We start from the raw sequence: 22,510 nt of genomic DNA on the forward strand, positions 1-22,510 counted from the left end.
GCTGATTTCTCAGCAGAAACTCGACAAGCCAGAAGGGAGTGGCATGATATACTTAAAGTGATGAAAGGGAAGAAACTACAATCAAGATTACTCTACCCAGCAAGGATCTCATTCAGATTTGATGGAGAAATCAAAAGCTTTACAGACAAGCAAAAGCTAAGACAACTCAGCACCACCAAATTAGCTCTACAACAAATGCTAAAGGAACTTCTGTAAGTGGGAAACACAAGAGAAGAAAAAGACCTACAAAAACAAACCCAAAACACTTAAGAAAACTGTCATAGGAACATACATATCGATAATTACCTTAAACATGAATGGATTAAATGCTCCAACCAAAACACACAGTTTTGCTGAATGGATACAAAAACAAGACCCATATATATGCTGTCTACAAGGGACCCACTTCAGACCTAGGGACACATACAGGCTGAAAGTGAAGGGATGGAAAAAAGTATTCTGTGCACATGGAAATCAAACATAAGCTGGAGTAGCAATACTCATATCAGATAAAATAGACTTTAAAATAAAGAATGTTACAAGAGACAAGGAAGGACACTAGATAATGATCAAGGGATCAATCCAAGAAGAAGATATAACAATTATAAATATATATGCACCCAACATAGGAGCACCTCAATACATAAGGCAACTAACTGCTAACAGCTATAAAAGAGGAAATCGACAGTAACACAATAATAGTGGGGGACTTTAACACCTCACTTACATGAATAGACAGATCATCCAAACAGAAAATTAATAAGGAAACACAGGCGTTAAAGACACAATAGACCAGAAAGATTTAATTGATATTTATAGGACATTCCATCCAAAAACAGTAGATTACACTTTCTTCTCAGCTGTGCATGGAACATTCTCCAGGATAGATCACAACTTGGGTCACAAATCAAGCCTCAGTAAATTTAAGAAAATAGAAATCATATCAAGCATCTTTTCTGACCACAACACTATGAGATTACAAATCAATTACAGGGAAAAAAACATTAAAAACACAAACACATGGAGGCTAAGCAATACGTTACTAAATAACCAAGAGATCACAGGAGAAATAAAAGAGGAAGTCAAAAAATACCTAGAGACAAATGACAATGGAAACACGATGATCCAAAACCTATGGGATGCAGCAAACGCAGTTCTAAGAGGGAAGTTTATAGCTATACAAGCCTACCTCAAGAAACAAGAAAAATCTCAAATAAACAATCTAACCTTACACCTAAAGGAGCTAGGGTAACAAAAACAAACAAAACCCAAAGTTAACAGAAGGAAAGAAATCATAAAGATCAGAGCAGAAATAAATGATATAGAAACAAAGAAAAAAATAGCAAAGATCAATAAAACTAAAAGCTATTTCTTTGAGAACATAAACAAAATTGATAAACCATTAACTAGATTCATCAAGAAAAAGAGGGAGAGGACTCAAATCAATAAAATTAGAAATGAAAAAGGAGAAATTATAACAGAAACTGCAGAAATACAAAGCATCCTAAGAGACTACTACAAGCAACTCTATGCCAAAACAATGGACAGCCTGGATGAAATGGACAAATTCTTAGAAAGGTATAATTTTCCAAGACTGAACCAGGAAGAAATAGAAATTTGAACAGACCAATCACAAGTAATGAAATTGAAACTGTGATTTAAAATCTTCCAACAAACAAAAGCCCAGAACCAGATGGCTTCACAGGTGAATTCTATCAAACATTTAGAGAAGAGCTAACACCATTCTTCTCAAACTCTTCCAAAATATTACAGAGGAAGGAACATTCCCAATCTCATTCTATGAGGCCACCATCACCCTGATACCAAAACCAGACAAAGATACTACAAAAAAAGAAAAATACAGACCAATATCACTGATGAATATAGATGCAAAAATCCTCAACAAAATACTAGCAAACAGAATCCAACAACACATTAAAAAAATCATACACCATGATCAAGTGGGATTTATCCCAAGGATGCAAGGATTCTTCAACATAAGCAAATCAATCATTGTGATACACCATATTAACAAATTGAAGAATAAAAAACATGATCATCTCAATAGATGCAGAGAAAACTTTTGACAAAATTCAACACCCATTTATGATAAAAACTCTCCAGAAAGTGGGCATAGAGGGAACCTACCTCAACACAATAAAGGCCATATAGGACAAACCCACAACAAACATCATTCTCAATTGTGAAAAATTGAAAGCATTTCTTCTAAGATCAGGAAGAAGCCAAGGATGTCCACTCTCACCACTATTATTCAACATAGTTTTGGAAGTCCTAGCCATGGCAATCAGAGAAGAAAAAGAAATAAAAGGAATACAAATTGGAAAAGAAGAAGTAAAACTGTCACTGTTTGCAGATGACATGATACTATTTATAGAGAATCCTAAAGATGCCACCAGAAAATTACTAGAGCTAGTGAATGAATTTGGTAAATTTGCAGGATACAAAATTAATGCACAGAAATCTCTTGCATTCCTATACACTAATGATGAAAAATCTGAAAGAGAAATTAAGGAAACACTCCCATTTACCATTGCAACAAAAAGAATAAAATACCTAGGAATAAACCTACCTAGGGAGACAAAAGACCTATATTCAGAAAACTATAGGACACTGATGAAAGAAACTAAAGATGATAGCAAGAGATGGACAGATATACCATGTTCTTGGATTGTAAGAATCAACATTGTGAAAATAACTATAATACCCAAAGCAATCTACAGATTCAATGCAATCCCTATCAAATTACCAATGGCATTTTTTATGGAACTAGAACAAAAAACTCTTAAAATTTGTATGGAGACATCAAAGACCCCGAATAGCCAAAGCAGTCTTGAGAGTAAAAAATGGAGCTGGAGGAATCAGACTCCCTGACTTTAGAGTATACTACAATGCTACAGTAATCAAGAGAATACGGTACTGGCACAAAAACAGAAATATAGATCAATGGAACAAAATAGAAAGAGATAAACCCAGGCACCTATGGTCAACTAACCTATGACAAAGGAGGCAAGGGTATACAATGGAGAAAAGACAGTCTCTTCAATAAGTGTGCTGGGAAAACTGGACAGCTACATGTAAAAGAATGAAATTAGAACACTCCCTAACACCATACATAAAAATAAATTCAAAATGGATTAGAGACCTAAATTTAGGACAGAACACTATAAAACTCTTAAAGGAAAATATAGGAAGAACACTCTTTGACATAAATCACAGCAAGATCTTTTTTGATCCACCTCCTAGAGTAATGTAAATAAAAACAAAAATAAGCAAATGGGACCTAATTAAACTTAGAAGGTTTTGCACAGCAAAGGAAACTACAAACACGACGAAAAGACAGCCCTCAGAATGGGAGAAAATATTTGCCAATGAATCAACGGACAAAGGATTAATCTCCAAAATATATAAACAGCTCTGGCTGCTCAATATTAAAAAAACAAACAACCCAATCCAAAAATGTGCAGAAGACCTAAATAGACGTTTCTCTATGGAAGACATACACATGGCCAAGAAGCACATGAAAAGCTGCTCAGCATCACTAACTATTAGAGAAATGGAAATCAAAACTACAATGAGGGCTTCCCTGGTGGCTCAGTGGTTGAGAGTCCACCTGCCGATGCAGGGGACACGGGTTCGTGCCCCGGTCCAGGAAGATCCCACATGCCGCATAGTGGCTGGGCCTGTGAGCCGTGGCCATTGAGCCTGTGCGTCCGGAGCCTGTGCTCCGCAATGGGAAAGGCCACAACAGTGAGAGGCCCACTTGCCGAAAAAAAAAAAAAACTACAATGAGGTTATCACCTCACACCAGTTAGAATGAGCATAATCAGAAAATCTACAAACAACAAATGTTGGAGAGGTTGTGGAGAAAAGGGAACCCTCTTGCACTGTTGGTGGGAATGTAAATTTATACAGCCACTATGTAGAACAGTATGGAGTTTCCTTAAAGAACTAAGAATAGAATTACCATATGACCCAGCAATCCCACTACTGGGCATATACCCAGAGAAACCAATAATTCGAAAAGATACATGCACCCCAATGTTCTTTACAGCACTATTTACAATAGCCAGGTCACAGAAGCAACCTAAATTCCCATCGACAGACGAATTGATAAAGAAGATGTGGTACATATATACAATGGAATATTACTCAGCCATAAAAAGGAACAAAATTGGGTCATTTGTAGAGATGTGGATGGATCTAGAGACTGTCATACAGAGTGAAGTAAGTCAGAAAGAGAAAAACAAATATTGTATATGAATGCATACATATGGAACCTAGAAAAATGGTACAGATGAACCAGTTTGCAAGGCAGAAACAGAGACACAGATGTAGAGAACAAATGTATGGACACCAAAGGGGGAAAGTGGGGGTTGGGGCAGGGGTGGGATGAACTGGGAGATTGGGATTGACATGTATACACTAATATGTATAAAATGGATAACTAATAAGAACCTGCTGTTTAAAAAAATAAAAGAAAATTCAACAATTCAAAAAATAAAAATAGAAAGAAAGCCTATGGAAGGAAGCTAACTTCAGAAAAGAATGCTGCAAACTTTTAAAAAATAAATGAAAATAGGTCTATGTCTTTATTCCTGTCTTCTTAAATTCCAGACCTACTAGAGAATGGACTTGAGGATATGGGGAGGGGGAAAGGTAAGCTGTGACAAAGCGAGAGAAAGGCATGGACATATATACACTACCAAACGTAAGGTAGATAGCTAGTGGGAAGCAGCCGCATAGCACAGGGAGATCAGCTCGGTGCTTTGTGATCGCCTGGAGGGGTGGGATAGGGAGGGTGGGAGGGAGGGAGACGCAAGAAGGAAGAGATATGGGAACATATGTATATATATAACTGATTCATTTTGTTGTAAAGCAGAAACTAACAAATAAATAAATAAATAAATAAAAATAAATGAAAATAAATTTTTAAAATTCTTTCTCACAGCCCCTTTATTTAATTGCCTATTATACAAAAAGATCTGATTTCAGTGGACAGCAGATAAAAACATGTAAATATGAACATTTGTGATTTGACATTACTTACAAAGTATTTTTCATAAAATATATTAATTTAAACATTTTTGAAAATTTTGGCATGCCATTAACAACTGTTTTATTGCAAGATATTATCCTATACCTACATGCACATTTTAGCACATTGTTAAGTTAGAGATCTTGGCAATTACTCAAAAATGAAGCATTTCACACTTCTAAGCACTGTATTTTTTCTCAAAATTAATACTTCGGTTAGTCTGAAATTGCCCTGTTTTGATCCCTACTTCTGATTATTCATGCCTGCTTCCTCCAAAACCCTATCTCTCAGAGTCCCAAACTGGCACATTGAGACCAGAAAGATTTGTTAGAGTCAGATTAGAAGGGCTTTTGAATGCTAGATGGAGAATTTGGAAATTTTTTTCCATAGGCAGTAGGTGTCTATTAACTTTTTGTTCAGAGAAACATGATCAAAGTGATATTTTCTGATATTTCATGTGAGTACATAGAAATCAAAGGGAGCACTTAAAAAATATATGAACCATATTCCAGCAGATTTGAATCAAATAGGTGAGTGTTGGATGAAATAAAAAGTAATGCATGGGGAGAAACATAAAAGAAACACAAAAATATTTGGTGATTAAGTGTAAGTAGGGGTTAAGAAAAATTCAGTGCTGCTTAAAAGAAACCAGAAAAAGATAAAATTCATCTGGTTTGTTGGTTTGATTTATGGTATGTTTATTTATTGATGCTTTTTTTTTAATGCCATTGGGGTGGATGTGGTATAAGGGTCGATTTTAAACATGTTTATTTTTATGTGAAAATAAAATCCAAATAAAGGGAATAGAGTTTGTTTTTTTTTAATAGAATGATCCTCTGAAGACAAATAATAGTTGGAGATATAAATGTGGGACTCTTCAGCTTATAGTTAACTGATGCCATGAGCAAAGAAATATCTATGAGAGGTAGGGAGAAAAAGAGGTAGAAAGGGAGAAAGATGGAAAGAGATAGAAAGAGAGATGGAAAGAAGTGGGAAGGATTAAGAACCAGCATTCATCAGGAATTGCTCACACATAAAATGTTGGAAGAGAATTCAGAGCCAATAGAACTGACAAAGCAGTGCTTCAGAGTGGGAAAAAGAGAAAACAGCTCATCTGATGTATAGAAACAAGAGAAGAGTTTAAAGGGCGTAGTGTGTGTTCAACAAGATCAAATACCTCATTATAGTGTATGGTACGGTAAATGGAGAAGTACTCATTACATATGGCAAATATATCATGCATAGAACTCAAAGGCAGAAGAGAGGTTTCAGAGTAAATTTAGTAATGTTGGTTCTCAGAAGATGAGGCTGGTTCTAGATGACTCAGTCAAGATGCTGAAAAATAGGAGAGAGTAAGAATGACAAATAAAACAGGAGATAATATGTATATGTAATATCTTCCATTTAAATAAGGCTGACAATAGTTGAAGCACTATGCTAAGTGTTATCTCTAAACAGAAATATAATGATCCAGGGAAATTATCCCTAACTGGAGATTAATGAAATGAGACTTTACAAGGTTAAATAATTTGCCTTAACCCAAATGTATAGTAAATGTTGGACCTGTTTTCAAATTCAGTTTGAACTAATAATAGCAGTAAGTTTATGTATAAGAATTTGTTCTCTCCAAGAGAAATTATCTGTAGCCTTGTAAGTAGAAGAGAGGTAGTCTGTAAGGAAATGATAATCACTTCTGGAGGGAGATCTGTTGTTTTTTGGGGTTTTTTTTTTGTTGTTTTTGCAGTACACGGGCCTCTCACTGCTGTGGCCTCTCCCGTTGCGGAGCACAGACTTGGGACGTGCAGGCCCAGCGGCCATGGCTCACGGGCCCAGCCGCTCCACAGCATGTGGGATCCTCCCGGACCGGGGCACGAACCCGTGTCCCCTGCATCGGCAGGTGGACTCTCAACCACTGTGCCACCAGGGAAGCCCCTGGAGGGAGATCTTTAAAGATCATTGTCTTGGAAGAGACAAGAAAGATTCTAACAGGGGTGTTAGGTAAAGCAAAAGAAGGGTATAGAGTTGTATTTAACCATGGAGTTCAGACTTGATCACTCTCTTTTATCTATAAAGTTTAGCATTTCTAAAATGTGGGAAGTTAGCATGGATTAGTCTACTGAGAAAATGAGGAAGACTCATTATGGGGATGACTTTGTAAGGAAATTAAAAGAGAGAATCAAAAGCTTTGGAGCACAAATGAAATAACATTGAACTTATTTGGACCAAATTTGCATGTTTTTCTCTAGAAACAGTGCCACCTGCCAAAAAGAAAGTTGACTGAGAAAATAAGTAATTTGAATTTAGAAATTAATAAAGCAAATCTTGGGGAAGGCTACTACTAGTGATAGTGGGGTAGCTTTGCCCTACTACATTTATACTGTTCACCAGGAATAAATTCTCTACCACAGACCTCAGCATCAGAGGATAGGAAAAAACAGGGTAAAGGGACCTTGAATTGCAACTATTATTATCCAAGAAGAGGGAGGGGAAGAGTATAGATTTCTATTGTAAGTAGTAGTTTTCCTCATACATGAACCACTAGTTGCCGATATTGAGCTCTTGAAGACTGATCTGAAAGGGCTGAAAATGTAGATCAGTGTAAGACGGTTGTCAGAGAGTCAGTCAATTTTGGTTAAAAGAATCAATGATGAGGTGACAAGACTAGAAACGGTAGCATTTAAATGTCCCAAAACTATTGATAGGGCCAAGATCATGTAAGAGACTGTGAAAAACAAAACATGGGGATGCATAATTGTTATTAGTTTTGGTGACTTAAAATTTGTTATCATACCACTCTGAATTTATCAAAATGATAATGTCATTAAACAATACGCATGCTAAGTTATCCTATTGAGGGTTTCTTGAGAACATTAATAAAATTTATTTTGTTCTATAAGTTTCTTATTTTAATCAACTTAGCTATCAGCACAAAAGAAAAAGTCCCTTGCTTTTTTAGGTACAACTATCTAATTATGTCCATATTCCTCTTATGATAGTAATTGTGTTATTAAAATATAAAATATTTCATCTAAATTCATGTATTTAAAAAAGACCATGTAAACTAATCTTACTGTAGATACAAAGTTCTAAATGTATGCCTTGATATTTTTGAAAAAGCGTTCCTACTAATAAAGTATATTTAGTGATTATATTCTGCTTGAAATTATAGTTTTTAAAATTATATTCAAAATAGTGATATCATACGAGGTCACAGCCACATCATTTTGGACATTTCAACCTATATCTATAAGAGAAAGTCCTATCTAATATAATGAGACTTTTTTTTTTTCCTAGAGAACAGCCACATGCAAACTCTAAAAATGTCAAATCTCATATACTTAGCACCTCCTATTTAGGAGGTGTTTGAAATCAAAAACAAAATTCCATTTTGTCTTGCAAACCTAAGATTGCTAAATTAATACTATACAAACAATGACATTCTTTTTTATGATAAGGAAATAATCAGTGACTTAGTGGTTCTTTCAAATTTCCATTTGGAGAATAAATATTTTCTCCTAAAGATGTCTTTTCAATTACACACCATTGAGAAGAGATATAAGGGGAAATCTCAGCCAAGTGTGGGTGAATTGCTTAAACCTTGCATTAATTACTGACTATTAAGCAGCTCTTATTTGAATGCATATGATCCCTGTAACCACAGGCTACATTTTCTCTGTCTCCTATCAGCAGTTGCAGCATCCAGCGATCAAAGCCAGATTCCTATAATTGCTGTGTCTGTGACAGTGGGAGTCATTTTGTTGGCAGTGGTTATTGGCTTCCTCCTCAGTGGAAGGTAAGACAGGAAGCTGTGCTTCTGAACTTTTGCAGCTGATCTCTTCCTTACCTTGATCTGACCATTTGGCTATTAAGCACATTCTGAAACAAATGAGGCGAGCAATATATCAGTAGATAACCTGTATGTAGGATGTGTTTCTCAAGCTTTACCTTGTCCATGTTAGTGCTAACTTTTAAGCGCACAATTCCTCTTTTCCAGGTATACTCTCTACACAGAATAGTATTAACTTGTTATTATTTATTATGTCGTTAATATAACCATATCTTTTTCTGATATAGTTTATTTTAACGTGAATTTTATTTTTCCTCTCAAAAGTATTGACATATCCTCTCAAAAGCTTCAATTTTAGTGTTTGGGAAGGCCTGTGTCTGTGTCTGATATTTTAGAAGAATAAAACTAATAATTCTAGTTAGCCAGAGTTCTACCTAACAGGGTGATGGATACAAAGCAGACACACCCGCAAACAAGCGTTTTGACAAATAACCACCCTTTTTTTATGGTTGCATTTATTTTCAGCTTCTGAATGATTTCAACCTGAATACATCAATCATAGTGTATACTGATTTAAAGTGAATTTTATTGAATGTTATATCAATAGATACATTAATATGTGTATTATCTATCTACATTTTTCATTTTGAACAAAAATAAAAGAGGTAGAGCCCCAGCAACAGCTTATGTAGAAGGTATCTCCTGACATTGAGCTGAGCATAATAAACCTTCCTAAAAAAATAAACAAATAAGAGCATGAGTGTGTTCTACTCCTACAACAAATGTATTTTCATTTTTCATCCAGGCCACTATTAGAAGGGATATTCTGTAATGAGAGCTGTCAATTTGAAAATGTTTTGGTGTTAGACTATTATAGAAAATCTCATGAAAATCTTCATGAAGATATTTAAACCTGCACAAATATACAAAAATATACTATAAGGTCCAAAAAAAGTCATGAAATCAATATTCATATTGATTTTGTACTGTTTTACTCATTTACTTTTGACTCTTCAGCACCTATTCAACTCATAAATATATAGAATTAGACATTTTCAATATACTGCATATTGTATTCTGAAAAGATTTATGACTACATCCTTAAATTACAGTAGTGACATTTTATTTTAATAAAACACTGTTACTTCCTTTGAACATCCTTTCTCTTTTCTGAAAATTCCCTTTCTTCTAGTTCTTGGTCATTTGAGTGTTGAAAGTTTTCCTAAGAAATCATTGCTTACTTTTAATGTTAGAATAGCAGTGACACATTTTTAGAATTGCTAAATTCTAAATTCTTCCCACAAACTGGGAAACAGTTTGTGCTCTGTTGAGGACAGCCAGCCCTCCCCAGTCAGAGGCTGGCTAGCTCGTGCCCCACTGATCTGAAGTCACTTAGGGAGAATGATCTACCATTGTCCCTGCTTTCTGGAAGATAAGCTAATTCCACCAGTCTTGTCATAAAAACTTTGCTCAGGTTTCGATCAAGTAAGATAATTGAATTGAGTGAATTGTAACTACTAAGAAAACTACCACGAGATAATGTATCTTTTCTACCCCAGAAGGGTGGATAACTATGATACATTTGCAAAGCTGGTTTGTAATATCATTATTTACTTCTGAGAAATGGTTGGCCTCTTCCTTTCCAATAAATCTGGAAGTGTTAGTTATATTTAGGGACATGGGGATTATAAGAAGATATTATTTGTTGGGTCCACTGAATAAAAATGGAGGAAAGAGCAGATGTCTAAAGGCCAATAAATTTGTGTTTGAAGGTTTATTAAAGAACAAATAAAGTATAGGAAATATTTTATTGTAGACTTAGCACACTTTATCTGTTTAACCTAAGTATTGTTAATGTGAATTTACTGATGACATTCAGCTAAGGATTCTCGCTTACCTATATATGAATCAGCCCCTGCCCCCCCCATTTTTTCCCTAATACATACAAAATTGACTTAAAAGCAATTCACTTCGTTACACCTGCAGCATTAGACAAAGTGAGAGAAGGTTCAATCTACCTACTATTTGGTAGCTGAAGAAGAGTATAGCTTTAGCACACACATACACACACACACACACACACACACACACAGACATACACACACACACACACACATGAATTCCATATCTATCTGAAAATACCATAGAAGAATAACTAAATTTTAGTATATAGAAATGTTTAGTGTATTTCTCAGTTAAATAAAAATGACATCTATACCCAAAAGGCAAAGCTTAATTTTCAGCATAACTAAACCCAAGACATGGTAAGATAATTTTGGATCTACTGTCTTACGGAAGTATATTACTTTTTAAAAATAACAATACCTTACAAATTGTGCATTGCTTATTCACTTTAATTTTTTTTCTTAATTACAAAGACTGTGATGCTGAGACTAGGAATTTGCAATTTAAAGGAAAATACACTTTACTAAAAATCAATTTGAGATTTATATTTTTTTTACCAGCAAATTCTTTGCACCGAACTTTTACTTCATTTTGTTGAATGCACATTCTTGAATTTCAAGGTCATTTGTCTTATGATAGAAATATATTTGGCCAAACAAAGAAAAGTTTGGACCAAATAGAAAAGAGCTGGCCAAGTGGTAGATTTTAATCCAATCAATAATCACATTAAATGTGAATAATCTAAATATACCAATTAAAAAGAGACTGTCAGTTTAAATAAAAAGGCAAAACCCAACTAGATGCTGCCTACAGGCAAAGATGACGGTGAAGTTGTAAATGGGGTGTGCATATTTGGGGTTTTGGGGGTTATTGATTTGGGTGGTAGTTGTACAAAGTATTTCCTTTGTAATTGCTTGTTAAACCCCTTTTTATATACTTGATATGTATATTCCCAATAAATAAATAAAGTTAACTGGCAATCAAAAGAAAAAAAAGAAATATATTTGGCCATTTTATTTTACTTTTCATAAACAGGTTATTTTATGTTTGTATTATATAAACATACTTATTCAAAAGCTAAATGATATGATTCTAGAAAGGCTTTTCCTATCTCATTCAAGGCAATGAACTTCGCAATTTTTGTTGGGACTAAGAAAATTGAACCTACCTCTTAGTACATAGAGTATACTGATTAACTAAGTAAAGTTTTGTCAAATAAAAGAAAAACTAAATGAAGAGATGTGAACAAAGCCTAACACAAATTTGGGAGTTATCTTTAAGCAATAGCAAATTATTGAAAAAAAAGGCTTTTCTGGGAATGTTCTAAGGACACTGAATTATATATACTTCTCCCTCTTCACTGTACTAAAATATGATTGATAAACACACAAAAACATAATAACACTTAGACTCCACTCTCATTTTGAACTTACTCTCTTATATCACCTTTTAACCTCTTGAATATATTATAAACCAGATATTTGCTCTTACGTAAAATGTCTTTTAATTACAAATAATTTAACTCAGTGATGATATAGACTTAATTCTGATATATTGCAAATATATTACTATCCTCTGTATGTAATATTCATTGACAATTTATATCATCATTTGGGCTCAGAAGCAGCTATGTATTGAAAGTACGTATTCACTGGCAATTTGAATTTTTATTCAGACCAAAGGAAAAAAATCAGGAATATAACACATTGAATACTATAAGAATAATCTATTTCAAAGAAAGCAATAAACTTTTTTATTCTAAAATACATTGAAAATGAAAAATAAATTAAATATAGAGACTTTCTAATCTTTTTAGGCTAAAATTGATTATGCAGAAACCTCTTGGAGTCTTCTTACCTAGACACAGTTAAAATAAAATAGACAAGGATTGATCCTGAAGGGAGAAAGTTCTATTTAAAAAATGACAAAGAATTGTAACATCTTAGGATTCTATCAGTTTTGGAAATCATGTGACCATCTTGTTTAAAGGTGCTAAATATTCCGTAGAGCATTTTCTGCAGGTTTCAGACTATCCTTTTTACTTTCTTTTCTATTACTTGTAAATGGTGTTTTCATGGGACTACAAAATAATTGACTTGTTCTCAGCAAACTATGAGCTAATTACCCTGGGCTGAATATAAATTAAACCTCCTAATATGCACAGCGTGTTGTAATTGTTTTTTGTTTTTTTGTAATTGTTTTTTAATTTTTCATCAGTAATGACACTGCACATTGATAACTTTCTTATTATAACCTAATTTTGTGAGGTTGTCTCTTATATATACGATTTTATAGATATAAATTGTTTAATCAGACTTTCAACCAATGATGTCATCTCCACACTCTTTTAGTTACATGTTTGAGAAAGTCTTCTACTTTGACCTTCTCTTTTTCTTTCCTTTGAAGACAATCATTGATACTATTAGATTGACTTTTTTTCTGTGTCCCTATCTTAAACTTGGGACCTCATTCTGAAAATTGACTACTGGACACTTTCTTAGTCTGATATAAAGCTTAAATTAACAGGATTTAGTTGTATAGGAAAACATCTTTCAGTGTACAGAAACTATTTCTTTGAAACTTGCTCAATATAGACACTCTGGGATAAAAGAATATATTTTAATACTTTGTCTCTTTTATTACTTATGAACTTAATTAAATCTTAAGAAAATTTCAGAGCTTTGCTTTTTTATTTCAATTAATTCCACATGTACACTGAGAGGTTAAAGATACACACATGTTACACACATGCATGCCCACACTTATGTGTACTTATCTTTCATATAAACACAAAAAAGGTAAAGCTGTTTGCCAATTTTAAAATTGGAAAACAAACCCCAAAAAACTTATAGCTCCTGAAGGGGCAGAAGGAATCTTTCAAGATGCTTAGTCTTGGATATGATTCTAAGGCTATTAATATGTGACTTTATTTCTGTGATGTTCCTGATATGATAAATTTAGTCTAAGGGTGGTTTAATGCCTATAAAAAGGATTAACTATTTTCTAGGCAAAAAATCTTCCCTTGCGTGTTCTGATCATGTTCAAATACTGTGGTTAGACATGCTAAATCCTGTTTCCCTTTGTCTTTCATTAAACAATTGAAACTCAATCGATTTGAAATGTCAAATCGTTTCCTGAGGAAAAAATTCTTCAGAAATCAGTTAATACTGTACTTGGAGGCTAAGTACAAATTTATGTTACTCAGACCATGTCAGAAATTTAGGGGAAAAAATAGATTTATGAAAACACTGCTTTTGGGGTTTTTTGTTACTTAAAAATAATATTAAAATTTAGCCTTTTGTAATTTTTTTCAAGTCTCTTAAAGTCTAACATGTTGTAAATGACACACTCTTCCCAATTATCCATTACAAACATATATTGAGCATTTATTGCACATAAAACACCAAGAAAAGTCCCAGGCATTTAAAATAAAAAGGCAATGTCCTTTTTTCAAAGTGTTTCCAAGTTAAATTAGTAGTCTGATAAATGGACAGAATTTCATAAACAGAATTACAACAGCTGGGGTTAAGTAAAAGAGTTTAAGTTGGAATCATTTCCTTCATGATAACTTTTTTTCTTTTGGACCAAAATGATGGTATGATTCATTAATTCAAGAAATATTCGACTTCTTATTAAATGCCTGCCACAGTTCTTATATTAGGGAAAACAATAGCTTGATAGTAAAATATGCTGGACTTAGAAACTTTTCTTCAAGCTCATTTGGAGCCAAATAAAATAATTGTACAGGCATCTTGAATGTAATTATTTAATTCAGACAAATGCCAGAGCTCTGCCCACATTTGATATCAAAGAATAATAGCTTCCAAAGTGAATGATTTTTAAAGGCTATGTAGCATTCTAAAACCATCAGAGAAGCATCTTTGCCTAACAGAAGTAACACAATAATAATATTGATGATAATAAGTTTAATACTGTTTAGCATGAATTACATACTACCTACTACTAGGCACTGTTCCAAGGACTTTACATGTAATATTTTACAACACTATGTCTCAGTATCAGCTCTATATCCAATTTATACTTCATAAAAGTTATCTTCTTGATGTTTCTTGAATCTTGTAAAAATAGTCCAGCTGTAAGGCTTTTGCATTGGCTCTTCATCCTGTCTAAAACTCTTTTGACCCAGAGAACAACATGGTTTCCTCCTTCTTTCTTTGCTCAATCTAATTCTCTCAATTGAGCTGACTAAAATGATGACCCATTATTCCTTCCTCTGCACATCAGGTATCCCTTACCCTGGCTTGTCTCTTATAACAGTCATTGCCATTATAATATGTATATCTTATATATATTATAATATATTCGGTGGGCCAAAAGGTTCGTTCGTTTTTTTTCGCATAAGATGGCTCTAGTAACACTTAGGTGTCTTTAAGTTCATTCAAAACAATTTTGTTAGATTGTATGTTACAGCTGTCAGATCAGCATACATCAAAAAAAAAGACATCAAAATTGGTGAATTTTTGTGTAGCCATTTTAATATTGAAGATGGAAGAAAAAAGCAACATTTTTGGCATATTATGCTTTATTACTTCAAGAAAGGTAAAACCACAACTGAAATGTACAAAACGATTTGTGCAGTGTATGGAGAAGGTGCTGTGACTGATCGAACGTGTCAAAAGTGGTTTGCAAAGTTTTGTTCTGGAGAGTTCTCGCTGGACGATGCTCCACGGTCTGGTAGACAAGTTAAAGTTAATAGTGATCACATCTAAACAGTCATTGGGAACAATCAATGTTATACCATGAGGGAGATAGCCAACATACTCAAACTATCCAAGTCAAGCACTGAAAATCATTTGCACCATCTTGGTTATATGAATTGCTTTGATGTTTGTGTTCCACATAGGTTAAGCGAAAAAGACCTTCTTGACCATATTTCCATATGCGATTCTCTACTGAAATGTAATGAAAACATTCTGTTTTTAAAACAAATAGTGACAGGCGATGAAAAGTGGATACTGTACAGCAGTGTAGAATGGAGGGACGAGATCATGGGGCAAGTGAAATGAACCACCACCAACCACACCAGAGACCAAGGCCGGTCTTCATCCAAAGAAGGTGATGTTGTGTATATAATGACATTGGAAGGGAGTCCTTTATTATGAGCTCCTTCCAGAAAACCAGACAATTAATTCCAACAAGTACTGCTCCCAATTAAACCAATTGAAAGTGGAACTTGACGAAAAGTGTCCAGAATTAGTCAACAGAAAATGCATAATCTTCCATCAGGATAAGGCAAGACCGCATATTTCCTTGATGACCAGGCAAAAACTGTTACAGCTTGGCTGGGAAGTTCTGATTCATCTGCCATATTCACCAGACATTGCACATTCCGATTTCCACTTATTTCAGTCTTTACAAAATTCTCTTAATAGAAAAAAATTTAATTCCCTGGAAGACTCTAAAAGGCACCTGGAACAGTTCTTTGCTCAAAAAGATAAAAAGTTTTGGGAAGATGGAATTATGAAGTTGCCTGAAAAATGGCAGAAGGTAGTGGAACAAAAGGCTGAATACAGTGTTCAATAAAGTTCTTGGAGAAAGTGATAAATGTGTCTTTTATTTTTGCTTAAAAAACCAAAGGCACTTTTTGGCCCACCCAATATATGTATTTCTTCTGTTGATTTTTTGTCTGTCTCCCATACTAGATTATAAGCTCTAAAATGATAGGGATTTTTATCTGTGGGTTCCTGCCCCTTAGAACACTGTCTAGAACATAGATTATATTATATAGTCAGTTAGTGAGGGCCTGGGTCTTGAGCACAGCTCTAACTTTAAGGCATTTGCTCTTCACTGTATAACTTCCCCATGACTTATATCATTCAACTATATGATTTTGGTGAAATTCTGATCTCTTATATGCAAAGCCACTGAATATTTACTACTAAAGATAATAGTATTTTTTTTTTTTAAGATAATAGTATTAACATTTAAGAACCTTCCAAACTGCTATGAATAAAATAACTCTTAGAAATTAAAGTCAGTGATATCTTAACACTAAAGTAAATTAAGGAATACATTAGGTTATAGTGACTTTTCCCTCTATTCTACACTTGGCAATTATACCTGGTAAACTATATCGATTCTAGAATCACATATATCAAATGTCACCAACCCCATGACCATTCCTGATTTTGTGAAAGCTAGTTAATATCACTTTTGTTTTCCCTCAAAAATTGTTTTTCCCAATTGAAATGATTTTAGTTCATCATTTTATATGTGTCTCCCCTGATAGATATGTATTCATGTTGAACACAGATTCTAGTGTAGTTTCTCAATAAATGTCCAATGACTGGATGACTGGAAGAGTGAAGCTGGAGTTGGAGACTATTGAAAACATGCTTCGAACTAGCTTTCCAGCATTATCACTATGTGTTTTTGACCTGGATTCCTTTGGTTGCATATGACAGAAGACAAATTCAAAGTGGTTTTATCCAAAAGATAATTGTAGATCATATAGATGAAAAGTTCCAGAGATTTTTAAAAAATCCAAAGTACAGGCACTTAATAGATCCAAATGGTAAAATATTCTCTGCTATGCAACTGGAGACACATGATTCAAGAAAGCTCTGGCACAAATATGGTATTTAAAGGCACTGATCAAAATAAAGCTATTTGGGTAGAGCCCTGGGGCTCGGATATGTATTGAGAGATAGAGTGAAGGAGGAAGATCCAGCCAAAGGAGACTGAGAAGGAGTGGTCCATAAAGTAGCAGGAGACCACACAATTGTTGAAGCAGAAGCAGAAATGGTCACCGACTTGAATCCAGCCCCTGCTTTAGAGCTTTTGACCCTTCACTCTCACAGGTGGCACATGCTCTGACAGGAACCTAATACACAGCCCCACAGAGTAAACCAATCAGTAGCACTGAGACCTTAACTAAGAAGAGTATGGGGAATGTATACTGCATGGCAGTACAGTTACAGTTCATGCCTGAACCTGAAGTAGGGTCAGTCTCAGACAACGCACATGAACTAAGAATGAAGAAAGAAGAGAAACCACGTGAGCGTGGTTTCTTTTTTCATATCCTCTATTTCATCTCTCAATATTTAAACCTCACCCACATGTCAAAACTCACATCAACTGTTCTATCATAAAAACATACTCAGTTCCTTTAGCTGAAGTATTCTCCCCTTCCACTTAAGTCTCAGAACAATATACCAGTATTTCTCATGGAATGTAACACTTTCAAACCACAAATTATAGTAAATATGTTTCTTTTCTGCCCTCCAGTAAGTATATAGAGGATAAAGACTTCTGTGGCTCTCCCACATAACCTAATTGAATGAATACCTCATAAATTATTGAATTAAAGATAAATTGAGCATCAATCTCTATTTGAAGTGCTTTGTCTCATTTTTCCCATTAATGTTGATAGTTTGGAAAATGAAAAATGTTAGTAACTCTGACATAAGCACAATAAAATACCTAACCCATAAATGTGCTTTCTTCCTGAAAAATGGAACTTCTTGTGCCATCAGCAAAATAAATGCAATGATATCAAAGAAGTATTGTATAGGAGATAAGAAATCTTCACTAGCTTATATTATTTATTTGACATCTGGGCATCCTAATGCCAGTGTGGTGATGCACGTGGTGATATCAATCAGTATTCACTTTTATAAATGATAATGTACATTAATGTAACTGTATTTCCCTCTCAATCTTTTCAAGTATGGTCAGCATGGATAGTTGATATATTTGGCACCTTTAACAACTAGGATTATGTACTTTCAGACTTGATAAGTTTTGATAAGGATAAGTATTACATTAAAATATTTTAATCAAATACTATTTTATTTTAAAATAATGATAGACAAATATTTGTAATCACACATGCAATCGCTGATTTTAGAAAAAAGCTCATTAAAAACAAATCTCAGTGGTTTAATGATTAGCAATAGATATGATTTTATAAAACTGTAATAAATCCAGGCATGTATATTGATTTAATATCTGAGAGTTATCCCTTCTATTTTCTCATGATTACGTGCTTTTTTCTTCAGAATCTGAATCAAAGATAATTAGAGAGCAGATGATAATTTATTAATAACATACAAATGGGGATCAGGGCAGAGCAGTGCCAGAAAGACTAGGGGCATAGCAACAACTAATTGCCCACTGTGGGAAATAAATCGTCCTAGGAAACTGAACCCAAGAGGGTTACTGGCTCAATTGCTCAACATTATTGAACATCCCACCTGCGACTTCTCACAGATCAAACATGTAAACATCACTGCAATTCTCAGGAAGTTATATTGAGGCAAACATTTGGAAGGAAAAACTCTATTTATGGTACTAGAAGCAAGTTAATGTCATTGTTTTGCAAAGAAGAAAATTATTTTAGCAAAGAATCTGGAGACTTTCAGATTTTAAGTACTGTGAAACACAGGACAGGTCAAAAGCCTAACCACAAGAGCTGAATAAACTTTTTATTTGAAGCTCCATTTGCCTGAAGCTCCATTTCTTTTAGAATGTGATCCCCACCTGAAAGAGAGAGCATGTTGGCATGCCAGTAGATGCTGGGCTCTGGCGGGAAACTCTGCTAGTTTCTGGGAACCTTACCATGTCTCTCAGAGCCCACAATAGCACAGGCTTTCATAGGAGCCTGATAGCCAGCTCTACAGAGAAGATCAATAGCACTGCCCTATGCCAAAACGTGGACCATCTATTCAACAAAAAATCAGTCAATTTCCTGAGGCATGTCTAGGAATGTAATTATTGCTGAGAAATGAAGCAAATGAACAATAAAATGTTCCAAATGATTTTAAACACCAGGTAAAAGCCACATTTTTCAAGACCTGTGCTCTTTTTTTTAAACTTGCATGAACCTGGAAAGAAATAAATGTCTCTAATGGATTAGCAACTCGGACTCAAACAGCTGAACTCTTTATTATACCATGTGGAAGTATTGACTTGAGATCTGTCTGATGGCTGTGATAGCTATATTGCTACAAAACATACTATATCCCAATTATCTTGCTTACCAAATTCTTTTACTATCTCTCACCCATGCTTCTTTCTTCTTTCTTACTCCCCTGAGTTTCTAATCTCACAGAAAAATGACATACTTTTCTGTATCAGATCTTTGGCACACATTTGCCATCAATAGTCTACAGGCATTGTCCACTCTCTTGAGCCATCAGTATTGCGGGTAATGATGTTAGTGAGTTTTAATTATTATTTTATGTTTAATTATATGTTTTTAATTGTTATCTATAAAGACTTATCATCCTGTTCTTGTGGTCTGGCACTGGTTTGCTTATCTCCTTGACGGTCATGAGTTCTCTTGATTCAGGGTCAATTGAAAGGCAAGACAGAAGCTTGGGAGCTTATCGTAGATGCTTTTGTTTTTGTTTTTGCTTCCTCTCCACACTACCACTTTCATCCTGAGTAGCAAACTATCATCAAGTTGGCAAGTTGAGACCTCTGTGTGGTGATTAGTGGAGGAAAGCTTCTTTGTTTCTTAGATTTTCTTAGGCCCTTCTTAGACCAACTGCATAACTCCTCTTCAGGGTCCCTCCAGACTAAATATTCCATAGGATTCAAATATTCTCATGTATCTCACAAACACTGCTTCTCCACCTCCAAGAGCCCTCCATGCTTCTGATATTGAGAAATCCTAGTGCTGCTTTCACATTCCTATGCCTATTTCATTTGATTTTCCTGAAGCAAATTTAATAGACATTGGTTTGAACTGATTCTATTCATTGATGATGTACACATTTGCCAACATTTAAAAGAAACTCTACCGGGCTTCCCTGGTGGCACAGTGGTTGAGAGTCCGCCTGCCGATGCATGGGACACGGGTTCGTGCCCTGGTCATGGAAGATCCCACATACTGCGGAGCAGCTGGGCCCGTGAGCCATGGCCGCTGAGCCTGCGGGTCCGGAGCCTGTGCTCTGCAATGGGAGAGGCCACAACAGTGAGAGGCCCACGTACCAAAAAAAAAAAAAAAAAAAAAATGTAAGAATATAAGATTAAGTGAAATATTTTCTATGTTAATATTCATTTTTCCTAGATATACTGGAATTTACCACCAATCCTCACTGATGAAGTTGTTTGTGAGATCTCCATACGTGCCAGCAACACAGTGCTACATTTTAAGGATACTAAGTTCAGCATAAGTATTTAATCAGTAGATACTAAATTTATAGAATTATTCTGATTTTCTTTATTTGTTACAAGTAAAATTATCAGGAAAATGTCAATCTATAGGTCCAATCCTCCTCAAAAAACTTTAAGATGAAATTTAGCTACCCAAATGACTAACTTCTATCTCATCATGCCAAAGATGATGTAAAATCTGTTATCATCAAATCAGCATGAATTCAATATTTACATGATAAGTGATATTGAGCATTGTTTATATACACAGTTTCATGAGACAAATATATAATGAATCAGAATTCTATATTAGCATGACTTTGTATGTTTTCTAATACATAAGGACCTCTTGATTTATTTTGATGTTGATGTCTGACTCTCTCTGACCTCCTGTTATTCTAGCTGTTTCAAATGTACAAATGTACTCTTCTAGATTCACCTCTTCTCTAGTCATTTGGAATGTAAAGGGACAGGACAAACTGGGCCTTTCCTGGAGTCCTAAAGATTTGTAATTAATCATTCCAAACCTGTGCTAGTTTGTACTGTCACTCACCAGCCCCAAAAGGGAAATAGCTATTTTGAATTCCAAGTTGATGTCTATTTTACCACCCAGTATCTTTCTACCCAAGCCCTGAGTCTTCTAAATCTTCATGCAGGAAATGGAAATAGAACGTCCTTCTGTACATCTCAAATATCTGGTTGGAGCCGATGCAGTTTGGCCTATTGGTTCTTATCATTTCCCCAAAGCCAGGGTGACTGAATCCTGCTCTTGCATCTCCAACTCTTTGAAACCCCCCTCACTCTAAGAGGACTCTTAAATAACCTAGCTTGGAAGTCTACTGGGGGTCATCTCAGTACAATATGTCCTAAAGTGAAACTCACTCTCAATCCTGCTTCTATCTTTCCACACACTGCATTTTGTCTCCTTAGACCTCAAATATTCAACTTGCTGAACTATTTCAGCTATATCCTAAAATATCTCCAGAGATTACATTAATGGCCGTTTCCTTAGATGAACATCCTGATTTTTTGACTTTATCAAGACCTCTTGCTGTCTGCCTTTCCTATACATTTCAGTTGATTTTTTACATTGAATATTACATAGTTGGCACGGTTACAGTTATTGTCCTAATTTCTTACTAGCTGCTATTTCATTTATGTATGCATATTTAAATTTTATGATAAAAATTATATAGAACATTCAAGACAAAATGTAGAAAAAAAATTAGTCATAAATATCTACCAGAGGTAATCAATATTAATATTTTGCCATATATATTTAAAATATTTTATATATATATTTGAGTTCAACTAATATAGTTTTGTTTTCTGTTTTTCTTTGATTAACATTATAATACAAAAATTTCCTCCGTAATTGGAAATATTTTAAAAGCAAAAATTTATTGCTTCTTTGATATCTAACCTTTCCCGTATGCTTTTCCTTTTGTTTTGTTCATTTGTTTTCTTTTATTGTGTTGGTTTAGGGGAAGGGGGTTGTTATTTTTTATCTCTAATGTTCTTAGAACACATTTGTATAATTCAAAGTAAGGGTCAATGAATATGAATATTTTAAAGGCTGTTGATACATATTGACAAATGGCCCTCCTAAATCATAGTACCAATTACTATACCCCCCAACA

General features: G+C 34.5%; 1 protein-coding gene across 1 annotated transcript in view; it reads left to right on the forward strand.

Annotated features, from left to right (window-relative positions):
- The window catches only part of EPHA5 (EPH receptor A5), a 318,271-nt gene that overhangs the window by 235,282 nt on the left and 60,479 nt on the right, over positions 1-22,510 (forward strand). The window contains exon 8 of the mRNA XM_060012452.1: positions 8,744-8,849. Coding sequence (XP_059868435.1) covers positions 8,744-8,849 — 106 coding nt within the window. The remainder of the gene's footprint in view (positions 1-8,743; positions 8,850-22,510) is intronic.

Source organism: Delphinus delphis, chromosome 5 (assembly GCF_949987515.2).
Source record: "Delphinus delphis chromosome 5, mDelDel1.2, whole genome shotgun sequence".
NCBI lineage: Eukaryota > Metazoa > Chordata > Mammalia > Artiodactyla > Delphinidae > Delphinus > Delphinus delphis.